This window comes from Elgaria multicarinata, chromosome 15 (genome assembly GCF_023053635.1).
Source record: "Elgaria multicarinata webbii isolate HBS135686 ecotype San Diego chromosome 15, rElgMul1.1.pri, whole genome shotgun sequence".
Lineage (NCBI taxonomy): Eukaryota > Metazoa > Chordata > Lepidosauria > Squamata > Anguidae > Elgaria > Elgaria multicarinata.
Window position 1 is genome coordinate 21,431,685 of NC_086185.1, and position 16,955 is coordinate 21,448,639.

General features: G+C 41.8%; 1 protein-coding gene across 1 annotated transcript in view; it reads left to right on the forward strand.

Moving 5' to 3' along the window:
* The window catches only part of THOC2 (THO complex subunit 2), a 56,849-nt gene that overhangs the window by 25,466 nt on the left and 14,428 nt on the right, over positions 1-16,955 (forward strand). Inside the window, exons 16-28 of the mRNA XM_063141925.1 lie at positions 1,239-1,323; positions 1,694-1,787; positions 2,789-2,869; positions 4,794-4,890; positions 5,403-5,520; positions 7,540-7,719; positions 8,166-8,330; positions 9,446-9,721; positions 11,821-11,962; positions 12,685-12,842; positions 13,984-14,112; positions 15,848-15,979; positions 16,064-16,248. Coding sequence (XP_062997995.1) covers positions 1,239-1,323; positions 1,694-1,787; positions 2,789-2,869; positions 4,794-4,890; positions 5,403-5,520; positions 7,540-7,719; positions 8,166-8,330; positions 9,446-9,721; positions 11,821-11,962; positions 12,685-12,842; positions 13,984-14,112; positions 15,848-15,979; positions 16,064-16,248 — 1,842 coding nt within the window. The remainder of the gene's footprint in view (positions 1-1,238; positions 1,324-1,693; positions 1,788-2,788; positions 2,870-4,793; positions 4,891-5,402; positions 5,521-7,539; positions 7,720-8,165; positions 8,331-9,445; positions 9,722-11,820; positions 11,963-12,684; positions 12,843-13,983; positions 14,113-15,847; positions 15,980-16,063; positions 16,249-16,955) is intronic.

The window sequence follows — 16,955 nt, forward strand, 5'->3', positions numbered from 1 at the left end:
TCGCCTAGAGAGCTTCGGCTATGGGGCTTTATAGAAATGTAATAAATAAATAAATAAAATATTTGACAATAATGCTGCCTGCTATTACCAACTAATTTCATGGCTTCAGAGATCTTTCTAAAATTTAATATTTTATATATAACAAAATCTCTTGCATTGACTAAAAAGAAATTGTGTAGCCTGGCAGATTCAGTAAAGTTTATAACAGACTGTTCCCAGTTCTGTCTGATGTTTGAATAATTTCTGGGCTGTTATCTAACCAAAGTGAAGTACTTCTAAGTGCCAAAGCTTTGAGTGGCAAAGATTTAAGCATGTATTAGCTACGTCATTGAAATCAGTGCTGTTGAAAAACAGTGCATTTTGGATTGTCCAAAAGAGTTTCATAGAGGAATGCATTTCGTATTCAAAATGTTTATGGTAAGCAGCCCCCCCCTTCCCGGTTCTGCCTTAGCCACTGACTCTCCCTGTAGGCCTGTTCAGACGACACTTCAGGCTTTGTGGTTAGCGAAACTGTGGTTCTCTGGGGTTAGCACTACAACACTTTAAGCTGTTAACCCTGCTGCAGGTGGTCCGATTGTGGTTAGCGAGTGAGCAGGGTTTAGCAAAATGCATCGCACAAGACACCTTAAACCCTGCTGCTTAACCAAAAGCCTTTAACCAGCAGGGCTTAAGGTGTCTTCTGAACAGGCTTATGTATGGCTGGGATCCAACTTAATCACTCCATGACAATTTTCTCCTTCCATGTATGGAAGCTTCTTCCATGAAGGGTATTGGCTATGTTGGATCACACCCCATATATGTGTACAGTGCCATAAGGTCTGGGCACAGGTGGTTACTATTGGATTAGCAGATGTCCCAGACACATGATGGTCCCAGGGCCTGCAACTCAGGAATTGGAGCTATGTTATTTTGATTAATGCCTGCTTAAATGGTAAGACAAGCACACACTGACTTGACTTAAAACTTTGTTGAACATTTTCTCCCTCAGAGCATTGGTGTTATGGTCAGTGACTTCACCTTTTTAAAAGTCATTACCTATTTGAATTTATATCCTGTTCCATTCTAACACAAATAACAGAAATCATGTGAAATATATCTATAACATGGAGTTTTTTTCTTGGGATATAGGAAAAGTCAATCTTAGGGCTGCATTCACAGGAAGATACATTAATCTAAAACTGAATAATAAGAATATAAAGTTGCAAAGAGCGGAAATAAGGTGTCATGTTCTCTTGCAGGCGTTTAACCAAGGAAAATGTAAAGCCGTCTGGACGACAAATCGGGAAACTGAGCCACAGCAATCCAACCATTTTATTTGATTATGTATGTGACAGGATAAGTACTGACATATCTTTGCTATTGTAGTAACCCTACCAAAGTTGTTGGGTTCAGAAAAAATAAGCTGCATACTTTAAAATGTATTATTGAGTGCAAAGTGCATATTTTGCTATGTAATATTGAAATTTACAAACAAATTGGTATATAGGACAGCTTGATTTTTAACTTTGCGCTTGAAGTGTCATTCTTGTTTTAGAAAAGATTGTAAACCCAGAGAGTTTCAGCGCTTGCTTGATACTGAAATCCAATGAATATAAATAAATAAAATGCATCACTGAAATAGTTCCTGTAAGAATTTAAGGACGCGTGACAGATCTTACATGTGGAAAAACTGATTTTTGTTTTGTCTTTCCAGATTTTGTCTCAAATACAGAAGTATGATAATTTAATAACTCCAGTTGTTGACTCATTGAAATACCTCACTTCACTGAACTATGATGTTTTGGCATGTATCCTTTTGTCAACTTCCCAGAATTGCTAGTCGCACTGCTCCTTTTAGTTATTTGAATCCTGCAGTTGCTCATGTTAGCTGTCTTAGGTCAGCTGGGTTTTGCTGTATTGAAGCTAAGTTCTGGATCTCCTGGACAGTGGCCCTGCTCAGCAATTTGTAGGGTAATTGACCCACGAATTGTGGGGATGTGTGCTTCACACAAGCAGTTTCCAGCAACAACCTATGAATATGGCGTCTAAACCCGGGCACTTGGGATGATTGTAGAATGCCCATGGTTTGTCCTTGGGTTAATTTAGGGTTGTTTAACAGATTCGGATCTCACAAAAACAAATGCTGCATTCATAGGTTGATCCTGGAAGCATCTCATGGAGTGCCAGAAGTGGATTGTGCAGTTAACCCACGAATTGTCACAAAATGCCACTGTTATATCAATATACCCACTTCCAAGCATAATTTGAATAATCTGTTTAGGTAATTTTAAGGAGCTTGTTTTGGCGCTGATGTCGTGGTACTAATACCTTATTGCTTATTGTGCATTTCTAATTATTTATGCTCAAGAACTGCTGTTAGGGTAGTCATTAGTAAGAACCAATCCTCCATGATGCCAATCAACTGCCCAGTCAACCCATCCCATCACAGATCTAGAGAGTTGTAGTTTTTTCGCCCCCAGAGAAACCCTTTAAGGGCTTTTCTTGTTTTTGACTTTAGATATGGGCAGAACTAGAGATTGATGTGAGAATGGTCTCTTTTAAACTTGTGGCGTAGAAATGTATAAGAGGAACTGAAAAGAACTGTAAACACTTCAAAACTACAAAGAGATCCTTCCTTGCAGTTTTATTTCCAGCTTTCCGTTCCTACCTGCAAATATAAGGCAGTAGTCTGTACACAGAAAATATTGTTACATTTATAAAACAAAATTACAAAATGCTCAACGCCGTAAATGATTAGTCTTTCTAACACAAGTGTATGCGAGGGAAATTTTGCTTAACTTCAACAAAGATTGCATAATTGAAGCACTGGCTAATCCTGAGAAGGAGAGGATGAAGCATGATGACACTACAATCTCCAGTTGGCTTCAAAGTTAGTATTTTAGTTTTATTTGCTTTAAATCCTCCCTTGAGGGTATTCAGTCTTCTTTTCTTAGAATGTTATTTGGTGTTCCCAAGTGTGTTTCTGGAGCTGCTCTTAAACTAGAAGTCGGTCTGAATTCTGTTAATTGCCTGGCCTGGATTCATGTTATCCATTTTTGGCTTCGCTGTAACATGGCACCTCCATCTAATTCTGTAGTATCTAAGATTCTGTTAGACCATTTTGAATCCCCTTGGGCAAAGGCCATGACTAGTAAAATCAAGTCAGTAGGCCTATCCCCCCAAAAGCTACTATCAAGGGATTTAGCTAGTGCCAAATCAGTAGTGAAACAGAGACTGCTTGATATAGATATGCAAGTCCTTCAGAGTGCTGCACGGGGCCCATGCTCCCCCCTGTCCCTAGGACTACCAGCCTCCTTTTGTAAAGATGGGATGCCTTATCTACGCTGGTTGTCTATTCCTAAATACAGGAGAGCATTCTCATTAGCCAGACTTAATGTTCTTCCCTCCAAACTTTTGGAGGGCAGATTTAATAAAATTCCAGTGCTCAACAGATGCTGCCCCTGCAACAATAGTGAAGTGGAAACTGTATCTCATGTTTTACTGTTTTGCAGATTTTATCTAGGGGCTAGAAATGATCTTCTAAACCCTATTTTACAATTTTATCCTGGTCACCCGACTGAATTCTTAACGTCTCTTTTACTTTGTAATATAGACAAATCAACCACTGAGCAAGTGGCCAAGTTTTTGAACCTGGCCATTTCTTTTAGATCTTCTATGATCGCCTGACTTTTAATAGTTAATAGTTAATGGTATGTTCAGTTTGCTGTATGTAAAATTTTTATCTGCTGGAATGGTCTATTGACCGCAATAAACTGTTGTTGTTGTTGTTAGTTTTATTTGTTTTTAATCAAAATTATTGTGATTAACTATGCATTAAAACCTTTGTACCATGCCTCTTCATTAAAATAAAACCCACAAGGTGTCTTAGCAGACATTAATATATAAAACCACAACATAATCAAACTTAGAGTAAAAAAACAGCAGCACTCCCCATAACATCAGCAAATAAATACAAATCTATCATCAGCCGTCATGGCATTTGTGAAGCCCGACAGAACAGCACTAAAAGTCAACAATGAGGAAGTGTGAAGTACATCTTTGGGTGCCACTGTTAGAAAGGCCTTCCCCTGTTGAATTACCTGTTTCACTTGAGAGGAAGCAGGCATAAGGAGCAGGAGCTCCAAAGTAGATCTCAATGTGTAGGTGAGCTTCTGGCTGCCGGCAGCTTGGCAGCCATTTTCCTGTAACTCCCCCTGTACCTGTGTAAAATTTGAATCCAGAAAATACATAGTTATGGCCACTGACATGGCCAGGATCTCTTCTCGATCATCCCAGAGTGCAGGACACGGAATAATGGGCTCAAGTTACAGGAAGCCAGATTCCAGCTTGACATCAGGAAAAACGTCCTGACTGTTAGAGCAGTACAACAATGGAACCAGTTACCTAGGGAGGTTGTGGGCTCTCCCACACTAGAGGCCCTCAAGAGGCAGCTGGACAACCATCTGTCTGGTGTGCTTTAAGGTGGATTCCTGCATTGATCATGGAGTTGGACTCGATGGCCTTATAGGCCCCTTCCAGCAATACCATTCTATGATTCTAGTTATAAAGGGAGATCAGGGAAAGGAAACAGGTAAAATTTCTTTGCCAGTAATATATGAATCAACTCCCAGAGTTATCTTACCAGGATGTGTCCAAAACAGGCTCTAAGAATAATAACTTGCGTATGACCGATGAAAAGTAGGTTGTTAATCTGCAGTTACCAAATGCACATGACCTTTAAAAACGTTTTTTGCTTTGACAGCATTTGGAGTATTAACACTTTCTCTCTCTCCCCCCCCCCCCCATTTATTTAGGCTTAGCTAGTTTCTGCGGTGCTGTATTTCGAAAATATCCTATAGAACTTGCTGGCCTGCTTCAGTATGTGGCAAACCAATTAAAGGCTGGGAAAAGGCAAGTAGAGCATTGTTACCTTAGAGATCAAAAATACGCCAGTTTCAAAGCCGTGATGCTGAAGAATTTTACAATGGTTGCGTGTAAAGTACCATTGCAAAGTTGAAGGTTGAATATTCTAGGGTTAAGAAAATACTAAAACGATTTCAGCTAAAATAATTGACAGTGTATAATGAATATGTTGTATAACAGTTTGTTGTATATCTTTTTATTAAAATAAAGCGTTTAAAAGGGGGGGGGAAAGAATGTATAAAGCATACATGGCTGAGTAATGGTATCCATCAGTTGGTACTGTGTGCCGCTGTTCATAGTGATTTTCCTCACATTCATTGTTGCACATGGCTACCTCTGAATCGGAGAAAAATGGTTCGTGCTTCATATGTATGAACTTTCCAAAGACGTTACAGTCCTTAGAAGTGCCCTAATGCTGTTCAACTTGGAGATGCGTGCTGTAAATTACTATTTAGGCTGTATATGGTTCAGTGTTCCTTTGTCCCCATTTGTTTCCATAGCTTTGACCTGCTTATTTTGAAAGAGGTGGTACAAAAAATGGCTGGAATAGAAATCACTGAAGAGATGACCATGGAGCAGCTAGAGGCCATGACTGGTGGAGAGCAGTTAAAAGCAGAGGTTGGTTTGTGCAGCTAGAAAGAAAACAAAAATTAGATTCGACAAAAATATAGTACTGAAAGTTTAGGATGTTTTCCCTGCTGTGATGATTTTTTTAAAAAATAGATGAATAATTGATTACCTCAGATTTGTTAGGAAAAGTAACAGCTAACTGGTTAAAATGATGTAGTAGCAGCAATCTAGATCAGTGTGTACACATACCTGATATATGTGTAACACTCCTGGCTTTTAGCCATGGATAAAGTATCAAGAACTAGGGATGTGCTCCGCTTCTAATCGGACCGGCGAATTAGAAGCGGAGCGGGGGGCTTCGCCTGCCCTTAAGGCGGAGGCGAAGAGGATTGGGGGGCCGGCGGAGCGTGGCGAAGAGGATCGAGGTGAAGGCGGAACCTTCGCCTTGATCCGCAGCTCCGCCGGAAAGGTAAGTGGGGTTTACCGGGCCCTGCTGGGCAAGTGGGGTTTACCGGGCCCTGCTGCTGCATGGGCAGCGACGGCGGCAGGACCCGGTAACCCCCCCGCCCTCCTCTCCCTTACCTGCCTCTGTCTGTGGTCCGTCGGCGTCTTCAATTGAGGCCACGGTTCAACCAGGAAGTCTGGGCCGCTTGCGGCCCAGACTTCCTGTTTGAACCGCGGGCTCAATTGAAGACGCCGACGGACCACAGACAGAGGCAGGTAAGGCCCCCCTCCCCTTGGTCCTTTACCGGGCTCTGCCGCCATTGCCGCACGGGCGGCGATGGCGGCAGGGCCTGGTAAACCTCCCGCCCTCCTCTCCCGGCCTTACCTGGCGCCACTCCCCTCCACTGCGGAGCTCCGATTCGGAACCGGAGCTCCGCGGCGAAGAGGAGCGGAGTATGGGCGGAGCGGCGCGGAGCGGGCCGACCCAAAATTTTCGGATCGGCCCGCGGGGCGGAGCAGGGGGGCCGTGCACACCCCTATCAAGAACGTTCTGCCAGCCTGTGCTTCCCTCCCTTCGTGGGCACAAATTTCCCCTGCTTGTCTTAACCATCTTTAACCGCTATCATGTTTAAGCAGAGTTGCTGTTAAGGAGAGTTTTGAAAAACCATCTTCAAATCTGATTTCGAATCCTGATTAACATTAACAGTGGCTAAGTTTGTTATGTAATGTAAGCATCAACCATAGTAAAGAGTGGGATTTGTGCTGGAGAGGAAATGGACTGGGAGGTATATAGGCAGGGAGATATATAGGCAGTAAGCCTATATGCACTAGTTGCTGGGGAACATGGGCGGGAGGGTGCTGTTGCACTGTGTCCTGCTTGTGGTTCCCTGGTCGGCAGCTGGTTGGCCCCTGTGTGAACAGAGTGCTGAACTAGATGGACCCTTGGTCTGATCCAGCATGGCTTCTCTTTTGTTCTTAACGGAGTGCATCTTCTGTGGCCTTCGGATTTCAGTAAGTTTCTACATGCACCACTCTCATTAGCCCTACAATTCAAGAAAAGGTTTATTAGTAGACAAGATAATAGACAAGCATAGTGTTTGCTGTTACAGGTGTATTTTAATGATGCACCTTGTGTGATACCACAAATCAATTGGTTTGTTATTTAGGCCAGTGAGTCATGCAGTACCTTATGTCTGAACAAAGTTAAACTGGTTTGGTGCATGAGAATGAGCGTGGAAGAACTGTTAGGAATGCCCTTCACGCCCCATTCCCTTGCACTGTCAGAGTAATTCCTGGTTTTCAGCAAATTAGAGCTTGCCATTGCATCCAAACAGGCAAACTGGTTTGTACTTCCCCTGTAAATTAGGGTTGCAAACTTGGATATGATCCTGGTTTACAGGGCAAGCATAACCCATAGATGTGACAGTGAACTATGGTTTGCTTAAGCCAAGAAATGACTAATTACTAGAAATATGCCAGTTAACTGGGGAGGAGGGAGCATGCTAACCCCAGGCTTTTTGAAGGCTTGTTCTTGTAGTGCTCGAAATGGTTTTTGCATTATGTCTTAAGTCTTTGTCGCTCTTCCAGTTTGGGTATCCTTACTTTTCTTATTTCTTTGGTCAGGGTGGATATTTTGGCCAGATCAGAAACACTAAAAAATCTTCTCAGAGATTAAAAGATGCACTTTTGGACCATGATCTTGCCCTTCCACTGTGCCTTCTCATGGCTCAACAGCGAAACGGTGTGATCTTTCAAGAAGGAGGGGAGAAACATTTGAAGCTGGTGGGAAAGCTTTATGATCAGGCAAGTAGATACGATTACATGTTTGCATTTCTTCAAAACTCCTGTGATCCATAGATATTCCCTGTACACTTGGTTCTTTGTAAGACATGCAGGACAGGAATCTTCCTTAGAGCAGTTTCAGGCATAACAATGTTTGACATGAAGATCCAGTTGTGCTGGCCTGCAGAAGTTTGCAAGTTCCATTTCGGGTATAACCCTGTGCTGTCAGTGACCCCAGGTTTAGTTGGCTGTGTAGGCTTGTCATATCTGAAGATGCCTTGGGTGTTCGGGAAGAAATGCTGGTATTTATTATATTTTATTATCAATGGTATTACATGTCTATTGCACATGGTGATGATTTGCCAGCTCCATTGATTTTTAAGACATTACATTTTATTTAAAAAGACGATGTATTTTCCTGAAAGTTCCCTATTGACTGCCTTATATCTCTGTATTTTTCTATTCAGTGTCATGATACTTTGGTACAATTTGGTGGGTTTCTAGCATCCAACCTAAGCACAGAGGATTATATTAAGCGAGTGCCTTCTATTGATGTTCTCTGTAACGAGTTTCACACGCCTCACGATGCTGCGTTTTTCCTTTCGAGACCCATGTATGCCCACCATATTTCAGTAAGTATAAATATTCAGTTGGCTTGCGTTCCAGATACGCAGTTCTGACTTTATACTGTTAGTTTTACCCTACCCTGTGCCTGTTTACCCTACCCAGTGCCTGTTTACCCTACCCTGTGCCTGTTTACCCTACCCTGTGCCTGTTTACCCTACCCTGTGCCTGTTTACCCTACCCAGTGCCTGTTTACCCTACCCAGTGCCTGTTTACCCTACCCTGTGCCTGTTTACCCTACCCAGTGCCTGTTTACCCTACCCTGTGCCTGTTTACCCTACCCTGTGCCTGTTTACCCTACCCGGTGCCTGTTTACCCTACCCTGTGCCTGTTTACCCTACCCAGTGCCTGTTTACCCTACCCTGTGCCTGTTTACCCTACCCAGTGCCTGTTTACCCTACCCGGTGCCTGTTTACCCTACCCGGTGCCTGTTTACCCTACCCGGTGCCTGTTTACCCTACCCGGTGCCTGTTTACCCTACCCTGTGCCTGTTTACCCTACCCGGTGCCTGTTTACCCTACCCGGTGCCTGTTTACCCTACCCAGTGCCTGTTTACCCTACCCTGTGCCTGTTTACCCTACCCTGTGCCTGTTTACCCTACCCAGTGCCTGTTTACCCTACCCTGTGCCTGTTTACCCTACCCTGTGCCTGTTTACCCTACCCGGTGCCTGTTTACCCTACCCTGTGCCTGTTTACCCTACCCAGTGCCTGTTTACCCTACCCAGTGCCTGTTTACCCTACCCAGTGCCTGTTTGCATTCTCTTCCCCTCCTTATAGTTTTATTATGATTTTATTAGAATGTAAGCCTATGCAGCAGGGTCTTGCTATTTACTGTTTTACTCTGTTCAGCACCATGTACATTGATGGGGCTATATAAATAATAATAATAATAATAGTACAGACAATTTTATTGAGAATTAAATCTGCCACTCCACAGATGCTTTTAGGGGACCTTGCTGAGACTGCCAATATATTACTTTCCATTATTTGTGCCGTTTAGATAATTTCTTTGATTTGGGGTTTTATATTTAAATATAAACAGTAAATCTGACAGGAAGGGATTTCTGTTCTTTATGAGCAATGGATTATTAAATTTTGTACACGTGTCTGTATTTTCAATCAGTCAAAATATGATGAGCTGAAAAAAGCTGAAAAGGGAAACAAGCAGCAACAAAAAGTTCACAAATATATTACGTCGTGTGAACTGGTGATGGCTCCAGTTCACGATGCGGTGATCTCCTTGCACCTCCCAAAGGTCTGGGATGACATCAGTCCTCAATTCTACGCTACATTCTGGTCACTGACAATGTATGACCTCGCGGTGCCACATAGCAGCTACGAACGGGAAGTCAACAAACTTAAAGTCCAGATGAAAGCCATTGATGACAATCAGGAAATGGTATGTATGGCTCATGGGAGAGGTTTGAATGCTTTAAATGTTAATTTACTCTCCTGTTTAGAAGGGGTGGGTGGGAATCTCGGCATGAAAGTTTTGAATGATACAGTGACAACATTCAATAATAGGTTTATTTTTTTTAAAAAAATAATGTTTTTATTAAAGATTTTCATTTATTCAACATATCACAAACATTATAGTATAATATATCTCCCTCCCTCCCCTAAATTAAGAAGAAGAAGAAGAAGAAGAAGAAGAAGAAGAAGAAGAAGAAGAAGATGACGACAATGGAGTGAAGCTTATTGCTCTTACTACATTTTTAAATGCTTGATATTATTGTAACTTTACTATAAATTTATTCTATATCGGAAATTTCATACCATTTATATAGTCCATATATCCCCAGCTGATTTCGACATATATGTCAACATCTCAGAATCAGTTGTGTGTGAAATGAATTTCCACCATATAGCACTAAATACTAGTGGCTCATCTTTGCCTTGTAATACTCGTAACTTATGTGTTATTTTTTCACAAACTGCAGTAGACCATATGTTCTTATACCATGTCTCTTTGTCAAGATGATCCAATTTTTTTTTACTGTTTTACTATTGTTTGTCTCGCAGTTGCTATTAAGAAAGGCTTATAAATTACGAGACCTGTTCAGACAACACGCTAAGCCATCGTTCAGCCACTCATGGGAGTAGGGAAGAAAGTCAGGTTGCCTACCTGTAACTGAAGTTCTTCGAGTGGTCGTCTATGCATTCACACAACCCACCTGCTGTCCCCGCTACGGTGTTCATTCCTATCATGAATACGGTATCGACACTTCTGGTGTCGTGTTACACTGGGGTGGTGTGTGCCTTATTAAAGTCCCTTCAGTTCCAAGGCCATGATGTCGGTTTTCATGAACTGAGCAGAAGGGGCGGGAACCCCTCTAAGCATGCACATGCCACCGTGGGGGAGGGCTTCCCATCCATAACACCTCAGCTCTAGAAGATTCCTGACACTGCCCCGCGCAGGCGCAGAGCCCATGGTGTGATGCACAGATGACCACTCGAAGAACTTCAGTTAGAGGTAAGCAATCTGTCTTTCTTCCCCATTCCCATGTGAATCTCCACAAGTGCTTCACTGCATTTCTGTGGCCCTTCTCCAGTCCCGCCCCACCCAGCAGCGGAGATACAGTGAATGGGTACCAAAGCCTTCCAGTTGTGGTGTCCAGCATCTGGAATAGCCTCCCAAAATCTTTTTTTTCCTCCATGATCAGTGAAGTTAATTTTCTTCCAGCTGGCTTTCCTTGGATACATTTTTAATAAGACCTGGCTGCTCCTGTTACTTGCATAATGTATTTATTTTATTATAGTACTTGTTTTAATGACTGCAAGCCTCTTTGATTATATTTTTAAAAAATAGAAAGGTGGGATATAAATGCTAGGAATAAATGAATAAAATGTCATATTAGCTTTTTATGGGGTTATTAGGCTCCCTTACAAGGGCCCTTTGCTAACAGAATAATGGCAGAGAGAGAAGATAGGATGAATTTCAGAACATTCCTTTGGAGCGCAAACGTGGGGCATAATCCACCAAATGTGTTCCGGTGCAAGTCCCAGTCATTTCAAATGGACCTTATGAGGAAGAATTTCTCAGGGGATTGTACCTGTATCGTTTGTGGCAGAGAACTTTCAACCTGCTTTTGCAATCCAGGAAGCCAGATTCCGGCTGGACATCAGGAAAAACTTCCTGACTGTTGGAACAGTTTGGCAATGGAACCAGTTACCTAGGGAGGTCATGGGCTCTCCCACACTAGAGGCATTCAAGGGGCAGCTGGACAGCTGTCTGTCAGGGATGCTTTGAAGTGGATTCCTGCATTGAGCAGGGGGTTGGACTCGATGGCCTTATAGGCCCCTTCCAACTATCCTATTCTATGATTCTAATCCCATGATATGAACACAACCCACCCCCTTTAAGGAAGATATTTTCATCCTAGTAAAACCAGGTTTTCGTAAGAGACTAGTTCTTGAAGCTCTTAATGAGGCCAGGCAAAGCCCTGTAGGGTGGTGTGATCAATGTTACATTTAAACGTAGTGTTTCCTTTTTTGCAGCCTCCAAATAAAAAGAAAAAAGAGAAAGAGCGCTGTACAGCCCTACAGGACAAGCTTCTTGAAGAGGAAAAGAAACAGTCAGAGCATGTGCAAAGGGTGCTGCAAAGGCTGAAGCTGGAAAAGGATAATTGGCTCCTTGCAAGTAAGCAGCATGGAGCACAGTGGCTACTTTTAAACGACGATACTAAATTCTGTCTATCGTAGCATCTCTGTAAATGTTTCGTTTCCAAATCGTTAAGGTTCATAAATGAGTGACTTTGTACTAGTTTTTTGTAATGAATTTCCCCCCTCCCAAGGTTGCACAAAAGTGCTCAGTCAGACCTTTTCCTGCTTTTAACCAGATTGACATGAAACCTGGGGCTAGTGCGGATGTAAAGCGCATGACGTGTTCTTAATTACAGTTGAGGGATTGGCCCATGTGCCATGAAATTGTGTTCTCCCTGCAACCCTTCTCTTTCCCATAGCAAAAATCCCTCATCCCACATTAAAGATGGGGGAAGTGACCTCTTAACCAGGTTTTCTTATCCACCTTCAGCCTAGTTTCGTGAAGTGGGAACTTGGTTAGACCTAACTACCTAACATTTGTACTCATGTATCTCTTAGTTGTACTTTATGCTGGAGCAGGGGGAACAGAAGATTCCCTCTGGGGAGCAGAAGGGGGAGAAACCTGGTTCAGACCTAACAATTTCAACCAGTGTATACAAGCGGTATAGCCACAGGCCCCCTTATCCAATACATTGAATTACACTTAAGATTATCTATGAATTGTTTGCTTATCGGTTTACTTTGAAACTGAAGATTAAAGGGATCTAAATTGACATACTGGTAATACAATAGTAACCTCTTTTTTAAAAACTTTATTAGAGTCTACAAAAAATGAGACCATAACAAAATTCCTGCAGCTGTGCATATTTCCTCGGTGTATTTTTTCTGCCATTGATGCGGTTTACTGTGCCCGCTTTGTGGAACTGGTACATCAACAGAAAACACCAAATTTTTCCACGCTTCTTTGCTATGACAGAGTAAGTAGTTCTGATACTTGATTTGGTTCAGTGCTGGTACTTGATTTTGTTCTGATCTTTCTAGAAGAATGACGGACCCTTTCTGTCCAGGAAAGGCACTCGACCTAATAATAATAATAATAATAATAATAATAATAATAATAATAATATTTTTCTTTTTCTTACCTGCCTCTGCATTTTGATCGAGGCAGGGAACAACAATAAATGATAAAATACATAATACTCAATTAAAACATAATATGTATTGTTAAAAACATCTTAAAAACATTTTTAAAACATCTTAAAATTCCACTGGATAGGCCTGCTGGAAAAGATCAGTCTTTATAGCTTTCTTGAATGCTAGTAGACTGTTAAGTTGACGACTCTCCTCCAGCAGGCCATTCCACAGTCTGGGAGCAGCAGAAGAGAAAGTCCTCTGGGTAACAGTGGTTAATCTAGTTTTTGCTAGCTGAAGTAAATTCTTCCCAGAGGACCTGAGTGTGGGGGGCAGATTGTATAGGAGAAGATGATCCCGCAGGTAGCATGGACCCAAACCATGTAGGGCTTTAAAGGTGATAACCAACATTTTATACTTTGCTCAGAAACAAATTGGCAGCCAGTGAAGAGATTTTAAAACTGGTGTAATGTGGTGACCCCTAGATTTGCTTACTTGAAAGTTTTTCTACAATCTACAGTTGGATATTTTAGGCTTAGTCTTCACTAAATAGGGATAAAGCCTCATTGGAATAGCTATTGTGAAAACAGTTTGGAAAAGACTGTGCTTGCGAGCAAAACACTAAATGTTAATGGCCTAGCGTCTTAAAAAGATTTAGGGAATTGGGGGGGGGGAAATGCACTTTGATGGCAAAGTAATGAAATCAGGGAAGTCTATTTTCAACACAAAACTCTCTTTTGGCTTATACAACAACTTCTAATTTTTGTAATATCCGAGGCTTTTGACATCAATTTAACATAAGGAGAGTAACTTCAAATTGGAGCAGAGGATTTGGGTTTTATTTTTAAACTGTCATCAGGATATCACTGGAATAAAAGTAACCACGAAGCATTAGAAATAGGAAAACTGTCTCATTATGATGCATTTTTCGTGTGTGTGTGTGTGTGTGTGTGTGTATGTATAATTTAAAAGAAAATGTCTTTACAGGTATTCTCTGACATAATCTATACAGTAGCAAGCTGTACTGAAAATGAAGCTAGTCGATATGGCAGGTTTCTGTGCTGTATGCTAGATACTGTAACTCGGTGGCATAGCGATAGAGCCATATATGAAAAGGTATGTAAAATAACTTGAAAGACTGAAGCCCTATTCAGGCGTTCAGAAACCGAACAGAGTAAGGCAGCATTCTAGTCCTGCTCCCTGTGCGTTTCCGTCACCCTCTACTCGTGGAGGGCAACTTCCTGAAAAGGAGAGCCCCACCCCTCTCTGCACTCAGATGTCCTCACTCACTTGGAGAACCTCCACAGATTCAGGCGATTCTCCTCTTCAGAAAGTCATCCTCACGCATTTATTTATTTATTTATTTATTACGTTTCTATACCGCCCAATAGCCGGAGCTCCCTGGCCGGTTCACGAAAATTAAAAACATTCAAAGTATAAAACAACAGTATAAAACCATAATATAAAATACAATGTAAAAGCTCAACCAGATAAAAACAGCAGCAATGCAAAATTACGAATTTAAAACACCAAGTTAAAATTTATTTATAGACTGTTAAATTTACCCTGCTCTGTTACGGGATGTCTGAGTAAGGCTTGACTTAACTTAAAGATGGGTGCTATGGAGATGTAACGTAATGTTCTTGTGAATGCAATGGAAATCACAACTTAGTGGGGTCATACTGAAACGGTGCACCCTGATTCAATGGACTGTTCTAGGGTTGGGAGCTTGAGTGCAGGTAACAGAATTGTGCTACTTCTCCCATTTGTTTCAAAGGAGGAAGCTGACTTAGTGGCGTGTTCTTTTGTGTATAGATAGACTGCCATTTATGTATTGATTTACTTAGTTTGTCTTTAAGCCTACTTCTCAGCCAGAATACGCTCCCAGAGCAGTTAACATAGAATCATTAAAACAAGATTGTAAGCTCTGTTCGTATTTGAGTTAGCTAAAGCAGGGATGGGGCCCGCCAGCCTCTGAGCCTGAAAAGGACCCTAGTGGTGCCTCATCAGGATTGGCACCTTCTTTCCCTGGTCCTGCCCTCTCTCCAGCCGATCAGAGAGAAGAGGTTTTTACCGCAGGGTAAGAAGGAGTCTGGCCAGGGGAGAAAACAGCCGAGTGAATCAGTCCTGCTTCCTTCTGAGCCTTGCCCTGCTTAATACCGAGTAGTTATGCAGACGTGCAGAGGCTTGTCTTGCTTACTTGTGAGTAGAGATTCTGCTCATGCTTACTTCTGAGTAGATCTGCTTCCTACTTTAAATTGGTAACAATGGGATTTGTGGGGAAGGGTTGAATTTTTCAGCCCCATTTACTTTTTCCCTTCAGCGCTGCCCATTGCAGGAAGATAGGAAGCTACCTTATGCTGAGTCAGACCAGGACTGTCAACACTGACTGGCAGCAGCAGCTGTCCTGGGTTTCAGGCAGGCGTTTTCTCTGCCCTACCTGGAGAAACCACGGATCGAACCTGGGCCCTTCTGTATGCAAAGCAGGGGTGTAACCCCTGAGCTCCATAACAGAATCTGGCCCTTACTGCGAAAAACAGTTCCCACCCCTGACCTAAAGACTGATCCCTATTTATAAATTAGTACATGTATAAAGTTTACACGATATTTATTGGTTTCTTCCTAGAAGGCCTGAATTTTAGGTTGTAGCCTAGGAAATTCCTGTCAATTGAAAAAACGTGGTATTAGTATCAGTAAAATCCTGATTTTTAGACGTTGCACCCCTAGCTATACCAATATCTGTCCCTATCAGTAGGCGTATACTGAAATTTATATATAAGCCATTTTCATCCTTACCTGCTTTTTGACTAAGATTAAAACCTTTAAAACCTTTTTCTCTGTCTGCATGTAGGAATGCGGCAACTATCCAGGCTTCGTAACTATATTACGGGCAACTGGTTTTGATGGCGGGAACAAAGCTGACCAGTTAGATTATGAAAATTTTCGGCACGTGGTACACAAGTGGCATTATAAATTAACCAAGGTAACCTAGGAAGATTGGAAAACCGGGGTTGTTTTGCACTGTTGGTGAAAGCATTTTGACTGCACATTTCTATGACCTTTCTAGGCATCTGTACACTGCCTTGAAACGGGTGAATACACACACATCAGAAATATCCTGATTGTGCTGATCAAAATCCTGCCATGGTATCCCAAAGTTGTGAACCTGGGCCAGGCCTTGGAAAGACGAGTCCTGAAAATCTGCCAAGAAGAGAAAGAGAAGAGACCTGATCTATATGCATTAGCGTTGGGGTAACAAAAACCTTCCTTTACAAATATGGCTAAGTAATACACAGAAAGCATTCCAAAGTCCTGAAAATGTGTTTTAGACTTATTTTGGCTTTATATTGACTTTGCCTAATCTTGGAATATTGTTATTCAGAGGCAGGAGTGAGTGTAGCTTTGTTTTTCTATTATTGTATGTGGTATATGTGCTGAGATGCTCTCTGAAGGCTTTTTTCTGGCTTCCACCGCCCATAATAGTGTGACAGATGGCTACCAGGAAAAGAGCCTTCTCTGTAGTGGCCCCTCCTTCTGTGGAATGCCCTTCTGAGGGAGATCGGCCTGGTGTCTTAATTGTATATATTTTGAATGCCAGATTAAAACCTTGCTCTTTAAGCAGGCACTAGTCTTCAATCTGTTGCTCGATTGTTAATTTTACCAGTGGCTCCTCAACGTTTGCAAGGTTTTAAATATTTTTAATGTTTAATATTTCATTTTCTAGATACTTTGTTGTTGTCAGTGTTTGGTTTTGTGATTTTAAACCGCCTCAAAGGCATTTGCCAGTGGGGCAGTATACAAATCTAATGAATAAAATGTGTATAAGAAAACTGGGGTGAATCAAACTCAATTTATACAATCAAACTTGTATAAATTTAGATTGTACATCTCTGGGTTTAATTAAGTTCGAAGCAAAGGGCATAGTGAATAAACAATTTAAGTTTCAAAATAGGCTAGAG